At 43.1% G+C, this 13,480-nt stretch overlaps 1 protein-coding gene across 4 annotated transcripts in view; it reads left to right on the top strand.

The window, feature by feature from the left end:
• Positions 1-13,480, top strand: part of kiaa0825 (KIAA0825 ortholog) — a 105,394-nt gene that overhangs the window by 40,872 nt on the left and 51,042 nt on the right. For all 4 annotated transcript variants that reach the window (XM_034540695.1, XM_034540694.1, XM_034540696.1 and 1 more), the window contains exons 17-22: positions 113-340; positions 430-734; positions 929-1,035; positions 3,490-3,634; positions 5,366-5,521; positions 6,968-7,062. In XM_034540695.1, coding sequence (XP_034396586.1) covers positions 113-340; positions 430-734; positions 929-1,035; positions 3,490-3,634; positions 5,366-5,521; positions 6,968-7,062 — 1,036 coding nt within the window. The remainder of the gene's footprint in view (positions 1-112; positions 341-429; positions 735-928; positions 1,036-3,489; positions 3,635-5,365; positions 5,522-6,967; positions 7,063-13,480) is intronic.

Raw genomic sequence — 13,480 nt, 5'->3', positions numbered from 1 at the left:
GTCTAACAGCCAATGATTTCCATTATTCAATTAGTAAGATCTTAAATCTTCAATGTGATGCTCTTTCAGCCACCCTTCTTTACGTGCTGCTTTCTTTTGCCTTTTTTGTCAGACACAACACAGGCTGTACCTGTAGTGATCAGTTGTGTGCGGACGATAGTCACCAAGTCAACCAACAGCCTCTTGGTACACCTGGTCTCCATGGTGATGGGTTGGCAGACCACAGAGGAGCCCAGTGGAACCTTGTTCAAGCAGAATGTACCAGAGAGCGTCACGGCTAAAATACCCAAGGAGTGGAACTACACACCACTGGAAGCACGGGGAAAGGAGACCAGTAAGAGTACGCAAATACAATGTGTCACATTTTCCAGAGAGGTTTCAGACATTGTAGGGTTGTTTTCCAAAACTAACATTTCTGTCTCCTTCCAGCTGTCATATCCGTAATCATTCAGGCCTTGTCCTTCATTTTCACCAACCTGCCCTTGGCCGTAGCGTCCGTGCCTCTCCCCGTCCGCTTCCTCTTCCAAGTGGCAGAGAAGCACCTCTCCCAGCATGCCCGGCAGCTGCGCTTAATGGGCCTGTTACTCTGGGCCCTGTTAGGCTGTCTGATCCAGGGCCTGGAGGACTCAGACACACTAGAACAGATCAGTGGTCTGGCACTGGACCGTGGCGTAAAGGAACCCCTGTACCTACTGGCTGAGTGCCTACAGGCTACCATGGGCATTCAACAGAAGGTAAAGACTAAGGTTAATCGAACACAAACTAATAATAACAAAACTACCAATTTTAATAAGTAGGACATTTGTTTACAATTTAGGATAAGGTAGTGTTCTTGTTGAAACTACAGTATATGTGTGTGTTTAAAACCCCTAATACTATGATTTCATCATATTCATGGTTGATTCGATGTGTGCTGTTTGTCTGACAGGGTGTTCCCAAACCTACAGTGCAAAAAGTGCTTCAGTCTCTGGAGGAAAAAAGACCCAAGTGGACAAACATGCAGCTGCAGAGGGCCCGAAAGCTCTGCTCAGACAGGTGAGAGATCAACTGCAAGAGATCAAGGTCAGAATTGTATTGATGTAGTTTACATTACTGTTGTTATGCTTACAGGAAAGTGCTATGTATGGGTTATCCATCATTAGTACCAATTGGTATTGATTATTCATGTGCACCTTCATCAAAGAATGAAGTATAATTTAATTCAGATCACTTTGATCATAACACAGCTTTTTATCAAATTAATTTCCCAGTACATTATTTTAGTGATTTATCAATAATAAGATAGAGGTTGAGGGCTGATACCCTGATGAAGGAGGTGGTTCAAACTGATCAAACTGACTAATGGTGTAGTCAGCTACTTGACATTCAATATAGATACTGAATAAACCAGTGAAATAAGAATGCAGCTTAGATATGCTTTTTTTTAATTGAGCATTCAAATTTTGATGTATCGTATCATTGAGATCATTTTTCATTGAAAAGCTTCATGAGTCTTTTTGTTTGTGGTTTGTGGTGGTAAATGATGGACATGTCGTCTGACTGAGTGGAGTGCAGGCCGGAGTGATGGGAACACAGCTTTCACTTTGGGCTGATCTGTGACCTTTGGCTCGTCGTTTTGTAGCTTGTTCCCAGAAATTGCGCCTCAGGTTGCTCACTTCATCATAAGAAACTTTGTATATATCCATCCTCATAAAACGGTAATTCAGCAGCGTAACACGACATGCACAATTAAAAAAAAAAAGTATAATGGAATAAATAAAAACAGTGAGTAGATCATGGCCAGTTCTCGGAAATGCGCTCTGCTTTAGTAACAGGAAGAAAAGATGAGATGGGGGGGGGGGGGGGGGAAGAGGAGCGGTAAAGGGGGGTTTGAGAGGAAAAGTGAAAGAAGAGTGATTATGTATCACCTGTCGGAGGCATTCAGTGGGATCATTACTATTCATTAAACTAACCTTCACAGGGAAGTGACACCTGGCTTGTAAACAATCAGAATACACTGTCAGAAAGTGAGAGAGAGAAAGCGAGAGAGAGGGAGTGGGAGAGAAAGAAAGAAAGAGAGAGAGTGTAATAACTCCAAAAACAACTGGCACTCAACTCACTGGCATCTCATGCATGTACACAGATACACACACACACACACATGGAGTAAACCCCTCAAAAAAAGAACATTTGCCCCATTTTGAGCCCTCCCACCTCCGTTGCCTCATCCCACTTTCCCTTCTTGCTTTCCCAACAGCAGCCCCCCACCCCCACCCCCCCCCCCCCCCCCCCCCCCCCCTCCCCACGCCACCCACCTTGTCTTTGCAAAGTAATTTGTAGAGGAGAAGATTATTGTTCTCCATCATGGTGACCCTGGCTGGGCTGACGGGATGCATACACAGATGAAGATGAATGCAGTTATTCCTTGGCGGAGGTCTGCCTCTTTCAGGGCACATTGGCCCTAATGACATGATTGATAGGCTGTCCCAAATCCGGAGGGGCCCTCATTAATCACCCCGCTGACTGAATCCAATCATCTGCTTCACCTGCACAGTGATGGACAGGAAAGGATACAGCGCAGGTGCTGACACGGATGCACAGCCACCAACGCCGACAACACCAACGCCGGGCCGCCAGGCAAAAGAATGAGGCAATGTACATGGACGAGAGGGGACTCCTCTTCCTTTGCCACTCTCAATGTCAAGCAGCCAATGGCTGGCTGACAGGCGACACCGTTCCTGCCACCTTATAATTACAAAGGAGAAGAGAGAGAGAGAGAGAGAGAGAGAGAGAGAGAGAGAGAGAGAGAGAGAGAGAGAGAGAGAGAGAGAGAGAGAGAGAGAGAGAGAGAGAGAGAGAGAGAGAGAGAGAGAGAGAGAGAGAGAGAGAGAGAGAGAGAGAGAGAGAGAACAATGAAAGGAAGTGTATGTGAAGGGGAAGGTTTGATGGACGGTAGTGTAATATCCATCCATACAGGAAGGGCAGGAAAACGATGCGGCCGTCTGCCAGGGTTGGGGACCGTACATGCATGAGGACCTTGACACACAATTACACACACACACATATGCGACGAAGAATACACACACCAATTGTTTTTAGTGCACCAACATCCTTCAGTAAAAATTCCCCAATGTATCTCATGAATGGTAATGAAAACCCTGGAAATTATCAATAATTTGACTGTATTTCTCACTTGCGTGACCCTTGACCAAATGTTTAGTGGAGCGAACAGAGATATAATTTTTTCCTTGCCAAGAATTGCAACTTAATTTGCCCTCTGGAGTGAATTATGTCTCTAAAAATAAAAAATAAACTTGTATTTCAGTTAATTTTCTTGTGTATAGCAAATTCCAAATTCCACCCCAAATTCTTCTCTAAACTAGAGAGTACTTCCTCAGCCAGAGGTGGTATCGACATATAAGCTGACACCCTCCATCTTCCTGTTTCCTCTACTTTCTCTTTGCCCCACTCTCCCATATCCTCCCTTTCCCTTCTCTGTTTCTCTCTCAGCGTGTTTGAGCGAGGAAAGGAAAGCGGAGTCGCTGCAGCTGAACTGACTGAGCAGAAAATAGGCCTGATGCTGCTGGAGGTCTGCCACAAAGCAGGTGGCAGCGACTACCTGAGGCAGATCTATCACATCATCCAAGGCAATGAGGTAGGGAAGCACTCCCTCTCCCCAGCAATTAGGTGGCTGCTGGCCTGAGGCCGCAGGCTGTTCAGGAGGGGGAGACGGAGGGAAGAGGGCTGCTGCCTGTGTGCAGTCTGCTTGTTCTGATCTTCTGTTGTTCAGGTGACCTCAAGGGTGCAAACCTACAGTGATTTCCTGTGTTTTACGCTCGCCACATGTAGAGAAGAGGGAACCACATGGAGTTACCACGTTCAGTACAGAACTCTTTGGAGGAGATCTGAGTGAGAAAGAGCAGTGGTTCTTCTTTCTCAATCTGGAGTAGAAGTTATTCTAGCTAAACATACAAAAAAAAGTTTAACAGAATGAGAAGTAGAAGTTTTCGCGAAAGTGCCCAGTAAATTTACATGGAGAGGGAGTTTACTGATGTTTTCGCTTAAGTACACAGTTGGTAAAACAAGATTTTTTAAATGAGAGTTGTCTCCTGGAAATAATTAAAAAGGCCACAAGAAGTGTCATGTGCACTCAATTCGTTTTAACTGGTCGCTCTTTCCATGGTAAATATAATTGAGGCTGGCAATATTCTGTATTTTTGCTGATGTCAATGTCAGTGGGGGTGACTGGAATGTTTTGGACAACAACACTGATGTATGGCACATAGGAATAAACTATATCAGTCTTTGGCTAATTCAATTGTTGTTTTTTTGTCTTTTTATTGAATGTGTTGATATTAATAAATATATATATATATATATATATATATATATATATATATATATATATATATATATATATATATATATATATATATATATATATATATATATATATATATATAGGTGAGGTGATAAGGTTGTCTAAAGAGCAAGGAGAAACCACGTTTGGTTAGTTCTCATGTGATTATTACAGACATGGTCCTCCATAGTCTATTACCAGCCCAAAGAATAACACAAATATAAGCACTATGTACATTATACGGCTGTTGATGGGATCTGTGAACAGCTATAACTCTGCGTAGCAATTTAATAGAATGTGAATGGGCGTCCCAAGTATGCTCTGAGTTACCCTCCTGGCAGCTCGAGCATCTCCACAAGGTCGAGGCAGGAACACAAAGGTCAGGGACAGACCGGGCTGTCAGTGAGGTGGAGGGATAGGAGGTTCAGAGGCCATGTCAAGCTGACGGATGGGAATATACTGAATTCACACCGGGATGCCCATGTACACACACACACACACTCATTACTTTATACTGTACATCTTGCAAGACACCTGCACCAAGCAACCGCACCAAAGGTTACAGAAACAAAAGTAGAATGCGTTCTGGTGTCCTGAAAACCTCTGTCTCTACATCCACCCACATCATCTATAGATATGGTGTTTTCATTACTCTGTTTTTGAACTGCTCTGATTAATTATACTTGTGTAAGGCTGATTAATAAGGAAATGTAGAGATGGAGTATAACACATCATGTCAGTGAAACCGTATGGCCATGTAATACAAACTTTCAAAAGTGCATTATCATTTTCACAAGAGAAAAAAATGATATTGCAATAATGTCAGTAAGCCGTATGCTGAATAGCCTCGAGAATCCTCCGTTGAAAGAAGTTTTTCTTGTAAAGAACTTTTTTGCCTCTCCCTGTTTGTCAGCCTTTATTATTGAAGCCTTATTTAATATATTGTCTGTCAGTCATAAGATGTCTTTTTCAACCTTCCTCCTCTCTGTTTTTGCCCTTTCTTTCCACTTCCGTCTGTCTCTACAGGAACTACTGATGTTTAAACTAAATGGAAGCACAGACTCGCCCAATGATCCTCCTGACTCGATATACGTTGACCTTGAATGTGAGAGTCGTGCGGACACTAACGGTTTCAATCCTCTCCACCAATTTGACCACATTGGCAAGAAGAAGCTGGATCAGGTTTGTCAAGCATGTTTGGGTCATCATCACAGTTTATTTTGATAGCAAATCGTGGATTTGTGTATCTAGACTTTGTACTGTGTGGGTGTACTTGTAATGTCTGAGGCGGTGTTGTTTTAACTTCCTCCTGAGGACAGAAGCTTAATGTTGAAGGTTAGGTGCTGTTTGAGTCTCTACTCTATATACTGTGGTAATCTCTGAAGTTGTCAGGTCTTTCTGGGGCTCGGCTTTCCTATTCTCCATAGGTCGTTGCTTTTTCCAGGCAGGAGTTAGGCTGACAGGAAGAAAAGCACAATGAAAAGGTGAAACGATGAGAGAAGATTTCTTTTTCATAAAAGAAAGAGTAATGTTAAAGGAGAGTGCAGTCTTAAAGTGCACTTCTTTGGGGCTTTGAACCCTATACCCTCTTACCCCAAACGTATCCCCAGGAGTGCTGCCGGGATTTTTCAGTTAATTGTTAGATTTCTTCTCTATAAAGGGAATAAGTCAAGCTACAGGTAGTTTTAGCTCAATGTGAGAATTGTCAGCTTTCTCCCCTCATTTATTGCCTACTATCAAGGGAAATATGCTGATATCACACCACACAATCAACAGAAGCTAGTACTTCCTCCAGACAGTCTTGTGTGTTTGTGTTTTCACTTTTTACAACAGATTAGATGTATTTATACTCATATTACATCTCTTGAAATGTAGTTGTGATTCCACTATTGTTTTCAAGAACAGACACGTTTTAATCCTACGACTTGGCCTGTTTTTGGCTTATCACAGGAGGCTGCATAGCTTTGCATAGAAATACCCTATTAAGGGAATGATTAAAATGCCTTCTCCGCTTCAGGTGCCTGTGTTGTTTGTCAAATAAAATGGCAGGTGGAGGGGGGAAGAAAAGTTACATCCATCAATCACCTGGGAGGAAGGAGCAGAGGGGGGCTGGATGGATGGAGGGAACAAGTGGAGTTCTCCTCCTTTTGTCAATAAAACTCAGCCTGGAGTTAAGAGTGACATTTTGGCAATCAAAGCAATCTGATTTTTATTTGCTTCCCCAATATGGTGTTAGTGCCAAGTGTGTTTGTGTGTGTGAGTACATGTGTATGTGTTTACCAAAGAGAGATAGATAGAGAGAAGAAGGAGGGGGGGGGCTGGCAGGATGCCATTGAAGACGGAAAGAAGAAAAAAAACAAGCAGTCACAAGAGTAACGACTCCCTCCCAAAATTGATTTATCTTTCTATAAATGATGGCTACATCCCCCCAAATGGATTTATAAATTAATTGCTGTCTTATTGGAATAAAAACCTTCTTGTGCGGACATGATTGATCGCCTGGTGTCGGTAGCCTGTGCTGGGGACCCCCTTCCTCCTTTGTTAGTGGGTCCCAGCTGGAGCGGTAATGCACTGATGGTATTAACCCTGATTAATAACTAACAATACCCTATCCTCATACATCAACAGAGTGCAGCGGTCGATTGGGCATGGGACTGGCCAAGGCTGTTGCCAGCATATCAGGGCATGAGTCAGGTCACCTTCAAAACTCTGCTGGCCAACAGGTAAAACGTCACTTTCACATATGCACACACACGTTCACTGACATTGTGTGTGTGTGGGGGGGTGTTATTTGTGTTTTCATGTTTTTATTATGATCCTTGTTTTTGTTGTTGAGCAGTCTTATTCTGAAATAAAAGCCCCGCTCCAAAGAGACATGTGCTGCATCAGTAGTGTCTATACCTGTACTAAATGAGCCTTTCACTCGGGACTCCGGAGGCAAGTTCCCCTCCACCCCCAAATTCCCTATTTGACTTAACTTCAGCATAAGCTCCAGTCATTGGGGATCATATAGCCCAGCTGCTCTTCATCAGAGGTTCAAACTTCCACTTTGTTCAAAGGCCAAGGGCTCCTGTGGCTTCCACAATGGAGGCTGACTGTGGAAAGAACTCTGGAAAAAGGATATTGGAGTGCTATGATATCCTGAGTGTGTTGAATCATTGGATCCTGTCTTTGCTAATGCATGTGTGGCTGACTGTCGGTATGGACACAATGTGTTGCAGATTTTGCTAATTGAGGCATGTCGGCTGTTTGCACTTTTCAGGCAGAAAGGTTGTTAAAGATAGAAAAAGAGTGGCTGGCTCAGATCTTAGTCTCATCCGATTGAAGAGTTTTCCAATCCAAGTCCACCACTCCTGTCCCATCTTCCCCTTCCCCCCCCATCTCCCCTGTTCTACTCTGCAATGGGCATAAATATTTATGCAGGTATGTGACACATATTAGATGGCAATACTTCAGGCTGTTCCCTGTTCTCCATTCACAGCTGTCACGCTGCCAGCTATCAGGGAGCCATGGGGCTACTGCACCCTGTCTCCACGCCTATACGCCCAATCCATTCTAAATCACCACCATTGTAGCACACACACATGCACACACACACACACACACACACCTTTCTAACAAAGGGCAAGCTCTGCATCTGCCAAGGACACAGGTCTAATAAGGGTGAAGTACGCAGCTCTGTGCTCTGCTGTAAAGAGCTTTGTTGCCTTCATGCCTCTCTCCTATTCCCACATACACCCACACTCCATTCTTCCTCCACTTATATGCTGCTTTGTTGCATGTTAAAACAGATACTGCCATTGCTTGACTGAGCCATATTAGTGTTGGGGCATACATGAATAGAAACTGAATTTAGTGAATTTGAAGTCAGATAGAAAGAGGGAGAAAAAAGATGAGATTGGATGCAGTTTGAGATTGTGAGTGACACAGAGAGCGAGAGAGAGAGAGAGAGAGAGAGAGAGAGAGAGAGAGAGAGATACTGACAAGGCACCAACAAGTATGAGGAAGGATGAGAGTGGGAGGGGGTAAAGGTTATATAATTCACCCTAATCTCACAGTATCAATGTGTCTGAGATTCTGCCATTTGCTTCATTAGCCTCTCTTTGTTGGGCCAGAGGAGCAGATTTCATGGAGGATTTGGAGAAAGGCTTTGGTTCTGCCTGAGACGCTCGCCCAGAGCAGGAAGTTAGTTTCACGGCTGGCGACATGTAAGCTGTCAAAGTTTTCCTCAGATCCATCTGCGACTCAAAAATATCTCTCAAGCTATGGAATACCATTCACGGGATAAGCACACTGATGTTGGATTGTATGATCCATTTGTTAGTGGAGATAAGGATAATGCTTTCTGCGTAACCGCAGACTGAAGTGCCCTTGGCTGTTTTCGCACAAGCTTCACAACAATTACTCTTTTACTCCCTCCAGTTGCTGGACAAACCAGAAGATATCATCTTACATTCTTGACAATGTTAATAGTAATGACGTTGTCCCATACTGTATAACAACACCTTTCGATGTGACCTTGTGATGTTCTGTATTTTTTGTCTTATGAGTTTTATTCTCCTTGAATGACTTCCCTGTACACAGACAATATATTTTTCACTCCCTTGACTGTGAGTTAGCAGTGTGGCCCATTGGCCCCCCATATATTGTTACAGTGGCAGGACGGTTATTGTGTCCAGGGTTTATATCACATTCTAATGGAGCAAGGCTATGAGTTAAGAGCGGTAGGCTTTTACACCAGGGCTGTTAAATCACTGTTCAGATGACTTCATTAGCAGAGCAGGACACATGCTGAGACACTTGCGCCTGCACACACATATAAACAAGCACACACATACATACACTTTTACCCTGCTACCTTGACAGTGTAGCCAGACAGGAGGGAGAGTGGATTTATACAGGTGTGTGTGTCCTTCTTTGTCACCTGTCACTTCGCTTCCCTCAGCACGATGGATCATCCATCATCTGCAGATTGAGCTTTTCAGCAGAAACCAGACTGATTAATACCACCGAAGGAACCCCAGGGTTGACTGGCTGACTGGCTGACCTGGCTTCCTGGCAGGCTGGAAGTTTGAATGGATACATGGACAACTTGTGGGTGGGCTAACTTTTTTTGCCTGCTTATTTGCTGGCTAAATGGCTGACAAACTAGTGCATTAGCTTGGTTAGGTACTTACAGGTTGGTGCAATGGATGAACAGTAAGAGGCAGCCATTAGTGGACTAGTTTAGGTGGATTTATGACAGGCTGAAAGGTATTTTCACTCAATGCTAGGAGGCTGACTAGCCTGTTGGTCGTTTTTGATTGCAGGTCTTGTGATGTATAGATAATGGACTGACTTAGAGCGAGGATAACTGACTAAGGATCTAGCCTAGTTGTACCCATATTTACATCCTGTACAGCAGCAGTCCACAACCTTTTTTGCAACACAAACCGGTTTGGTGTAAGACAATATTTTCACGGACCGGCCTTCAAGGTAAATATGACAAAATAAAATAAATACACAAGTACATGAAAAATACAACTAACATTATACAGAATTATCGCCATATTATGAAGAATCATTCATATGTATATATATATATATATATATACAGTATATATACACATGTATAATAATTATTTTATTATATATATATATATATATTTATATATATATACTGTATGTTTATTAACTTACATTATATGTAAGAATCACCTGTAGCGATAAACCCGTATTTTAAGTACGACTCCTGATATTGTCTTTTAAATGCAGCTTTCTTTTTTTTGTAATTGAGGCTCTTCTTCTATCTCCTTGGGCCTTTTCCCCTTTCAAAATAAAGCTATCCAAAGATGTCAGTTTTCTTTTTTTAAATTTTGCTCGCTTGTGGGCTTCATTTTAGGGGTCACCTATCACGTGAACGAGTAGAGCGTCTTGAATTGTGTCAAGATGCACCGACGATGTATGTCCCTTGGGAAACAGGTTGGGGATCTAGACAATGATAGATTTGTACAGGTGACTCATGAAAGAGAAGAAGACAGCAGAAATACCACATCTTATAGTAATCAGGGTAAATGACAGACCTCACTTCACTCAGTTCGTTTGTTATGAGTTTATAGCAGCTTTAAAGGAATAAAGGAAGGTTCTTTACTGAAAAGCCAGAATAAATTACATGACATACCCAGGTTAAATATGCCCTTGACATTTCAACTTGAACAAATTACTCACCAAGTTTTTTGTGTTAATTGTCATGATCTACAGAGTGAAATGTGTCCACATTTCCTCACCCTTTGACTTCAAATAATGAGCTGTTAAAGTGCTAAGTGACTCAAGTGATATGAAATAGTTTCTCTTAAACTAGTGATCTATGGATAACTCTGTTTGTCCTTGGTTACCCTTTAAAATCCTCTTTTCTTGAGTGAACACATGTTAGTCTGTCACAGCATGCTTTTGTGTGGAAAAGTGAAAAGCAACACAACCCCTATGTACCGTATGTTGAAATTAATGGAAGCAATGGTGAACCTTCTCTTTCTTTTTTGTGTCACAAGGCCTTCATAAACCACAGTCTTTTCTGTCATTTTTCTTTTCCATCCAAGTAAATAAAGCAAATCTCTAAAAGGTATTGAGCATTGCCACAGAGGAAATTCACATTTTAACTGCCATCTGCCAAGGTGACTTTTTGAGACACTTTTCTTGTGTCCGTGTGTCAGAGAAGGTCCTCTGACCTGGTTGATAACAGGTAGCCAAGTATGAGAGATGAAGCTCGATGTGTCACAGGGCAGCTCCTCCACTCCATCATAAGGACCTAATATCATCCAAGGACATTCATGCTTACATATACAATGCGTGTCCACTGCTCCAGGTACCGTTTCCTAGAACCAGCATGAGACAACAGACTTCATACCTTGACCAGGAAACCGTACATGTTTGGTCAACAGTAAAGGTAAAGTTAGACAGAATGTTTTGTGCTATTTGCACCGCTAATGTTCAGAGTGAGCACTCGGTTTAACGATTTTATTCCACACATTGACAGTAAGAGAGTGCTAGCAGCATTGACCCATAGCTTTTGTAGCTTAATACGGTAAGCTACACTGTAACTACTGAACACTAAAACATTTCCTCTGCATTGTCTCATTGTTGCTGTTACCCCTCAGGTCCATAACAATAGCAGTTTGTGGAAAAATGCCAGTCTGTGGCATTCTCTTGCTTGAGCGGCTCCTTAAATTGCAGCGATAGACGCTTGTGCTTTCAGGAAGTAGGCAATAGCCATCTGTTCCCGGGCTCTGCCATATGGCGGGCCTTTTTCTCAGGGAATAAAATAAAAACAAATATGTCAGAATGTTCGTCTTCCTCCACGGACGCTGATCAACCTGGGGAGAAGCTGGATCTCAGTGTGTCTGGATTAATGGTCTTACTTTACGCTTCAGGGAATGGGGGGGTGAGTGCTGGTGGTTGGTGGGGCTTTGTGTGTGGTTGTGCGCTTGAGTACATGAACGTGTCTGTTAGAGGGTATGCACATGCTAATGCACATTTATGTACCTCGAAGTATTTCTGGAATCATTTATCTGACTTAAAGGGCGATGTTACCGTACCATTTTGAGCAGTTGGTTGCCCTAGTCTTGGAAGCATTAAACAACACAGGAGAAAAAGAGCTTCAAGGTTAGCCAGAGTGACATTTCATGGCTGCCGCTGCCAAAGAAACAAGAAGAAGCGCTCTCAAGCCATCATCAGGCTCTCCGTCTTGCGAGGCCAGAAATTCAAAAGACTTGTCACTTTTGAAAATCAGGAGAGTGTGATGTGTCATTGAGGAAGGGCTTCTTTCTTTTCTCGTCGATCCCCTTGTGTGTGTCCCCTCTGCTGACTGACAGCCAGGGATGGGAGTTTGTGTTGGTGGAGACAGAATACATCTTTTGTCTGCTTGGTTATACATGGTGTGTTTTGTCTTCGCTCGCCCTGGACAGCACTGACACATTGAGGTTTTCATTAGCTGTAAGCAGGTGGCGGCGTGCACAAGTCTCCTTCCAAGCCTGCCTGTGTGCGTACGCATCTGCACTGCACCAACTTGTATACCGTATGCATATCATGGAGGGCGTACATGTGTCTGCCTGCATGTGTGTGAACGTCCGCTTTTATATTTCAGTGTGTGTGATATTTGGAGGTTTGCTCCAAAGGCGAATAAATCAGTGATGCCTGGAATAAGGCCGTGGCCCCTCCTCAAACTGCACAGACAAGCTGAGAGGCTCATTAATCAAACGGCCAGTCACAGATGTGATGGCTTCCACACAAACCGCCAGCAGACTGTGAAAGTCACATCCAACAGAGTCAACTGTCAGCCTGGCCGGCCAGCCGGCCGCACTTTTACTCCCCCACCTCTCTCACTCTCTCTCTCTCTCTCTCTACCCTCTCCCCACCCTCTCCTCCATGTTGTATGTATCTCTCAGTCTCCCTTTCCCTCCTCTCACCTCCAGTGTGACGGCTCAGTTTGATACATCTAAAATATTTGTCTGGTCTCTCTAAAAACGATCTGGAGGGTCGAAGCAAATCTATCTTCTCAGAGAGTGGTCATGGTCAAACCATTCTAGAGACACAAGACATCCATCATTACTGCACATTACTTTGTTCTCTGGACTATCAGGGGCAATACAGGTGAAACATATACCTTTTTTCTAACCTCCGCTATCCAGATTGTCTTATAACCTAAATGGATCCTAATTCATTATCCTACAGTATGAAAGTATGATAGAGGGGAAATTATTTTACATCGGTTAAGCCGAGGAATATGCGTTCACTTTGTCCAGCTCTAAGTGTATGTGCTGACAAAGTAACACTTTAGACTGTCATTTCCTCTGAACAGAGCATTCAGGGTCACATTGAGCAGTGGATGTACATGCAGCCGTGTGCAAATGAGTTTCCCCATCTATTTCTGGTTATTATATCACAAATCACATTCAAACCATTTCACTGCTACAATCTCCACTCCCAAAGGGTTTGAAATGGTTACAATTGTTAACAATAGCTACAATAATATCGCTATATTCACCGACAGGATTGTCTGTGCATAGTGCTTATGCCACAAGGCAAGCTTTTCAACAGGATTATCTGGTTATCCCTTGTGGCTTGTGAACTTTCCGCAGTTTCACCTGACCTCTTTTTCACAGATAT

The sequence above is a fragment of the Cyclopterus lumpus genome, chromosome 9 (assembly GCF_009769545.1).
Source record: "Cyclopterus lumpus isolate fCycLum1 chromosome 9, fCycLum1.pri, whole genome shotgun sequence".
NCBI classification, from domain to species: Eukaryota; Metazoa; Chordata; class Actinopteri; order Perciformes; family Cyclopteridae; genus Cyclopterus; species Cyclopterus lumpus.
This window is presented reverse-complemented; position numbering and strand designations above follow the sequence as displayed.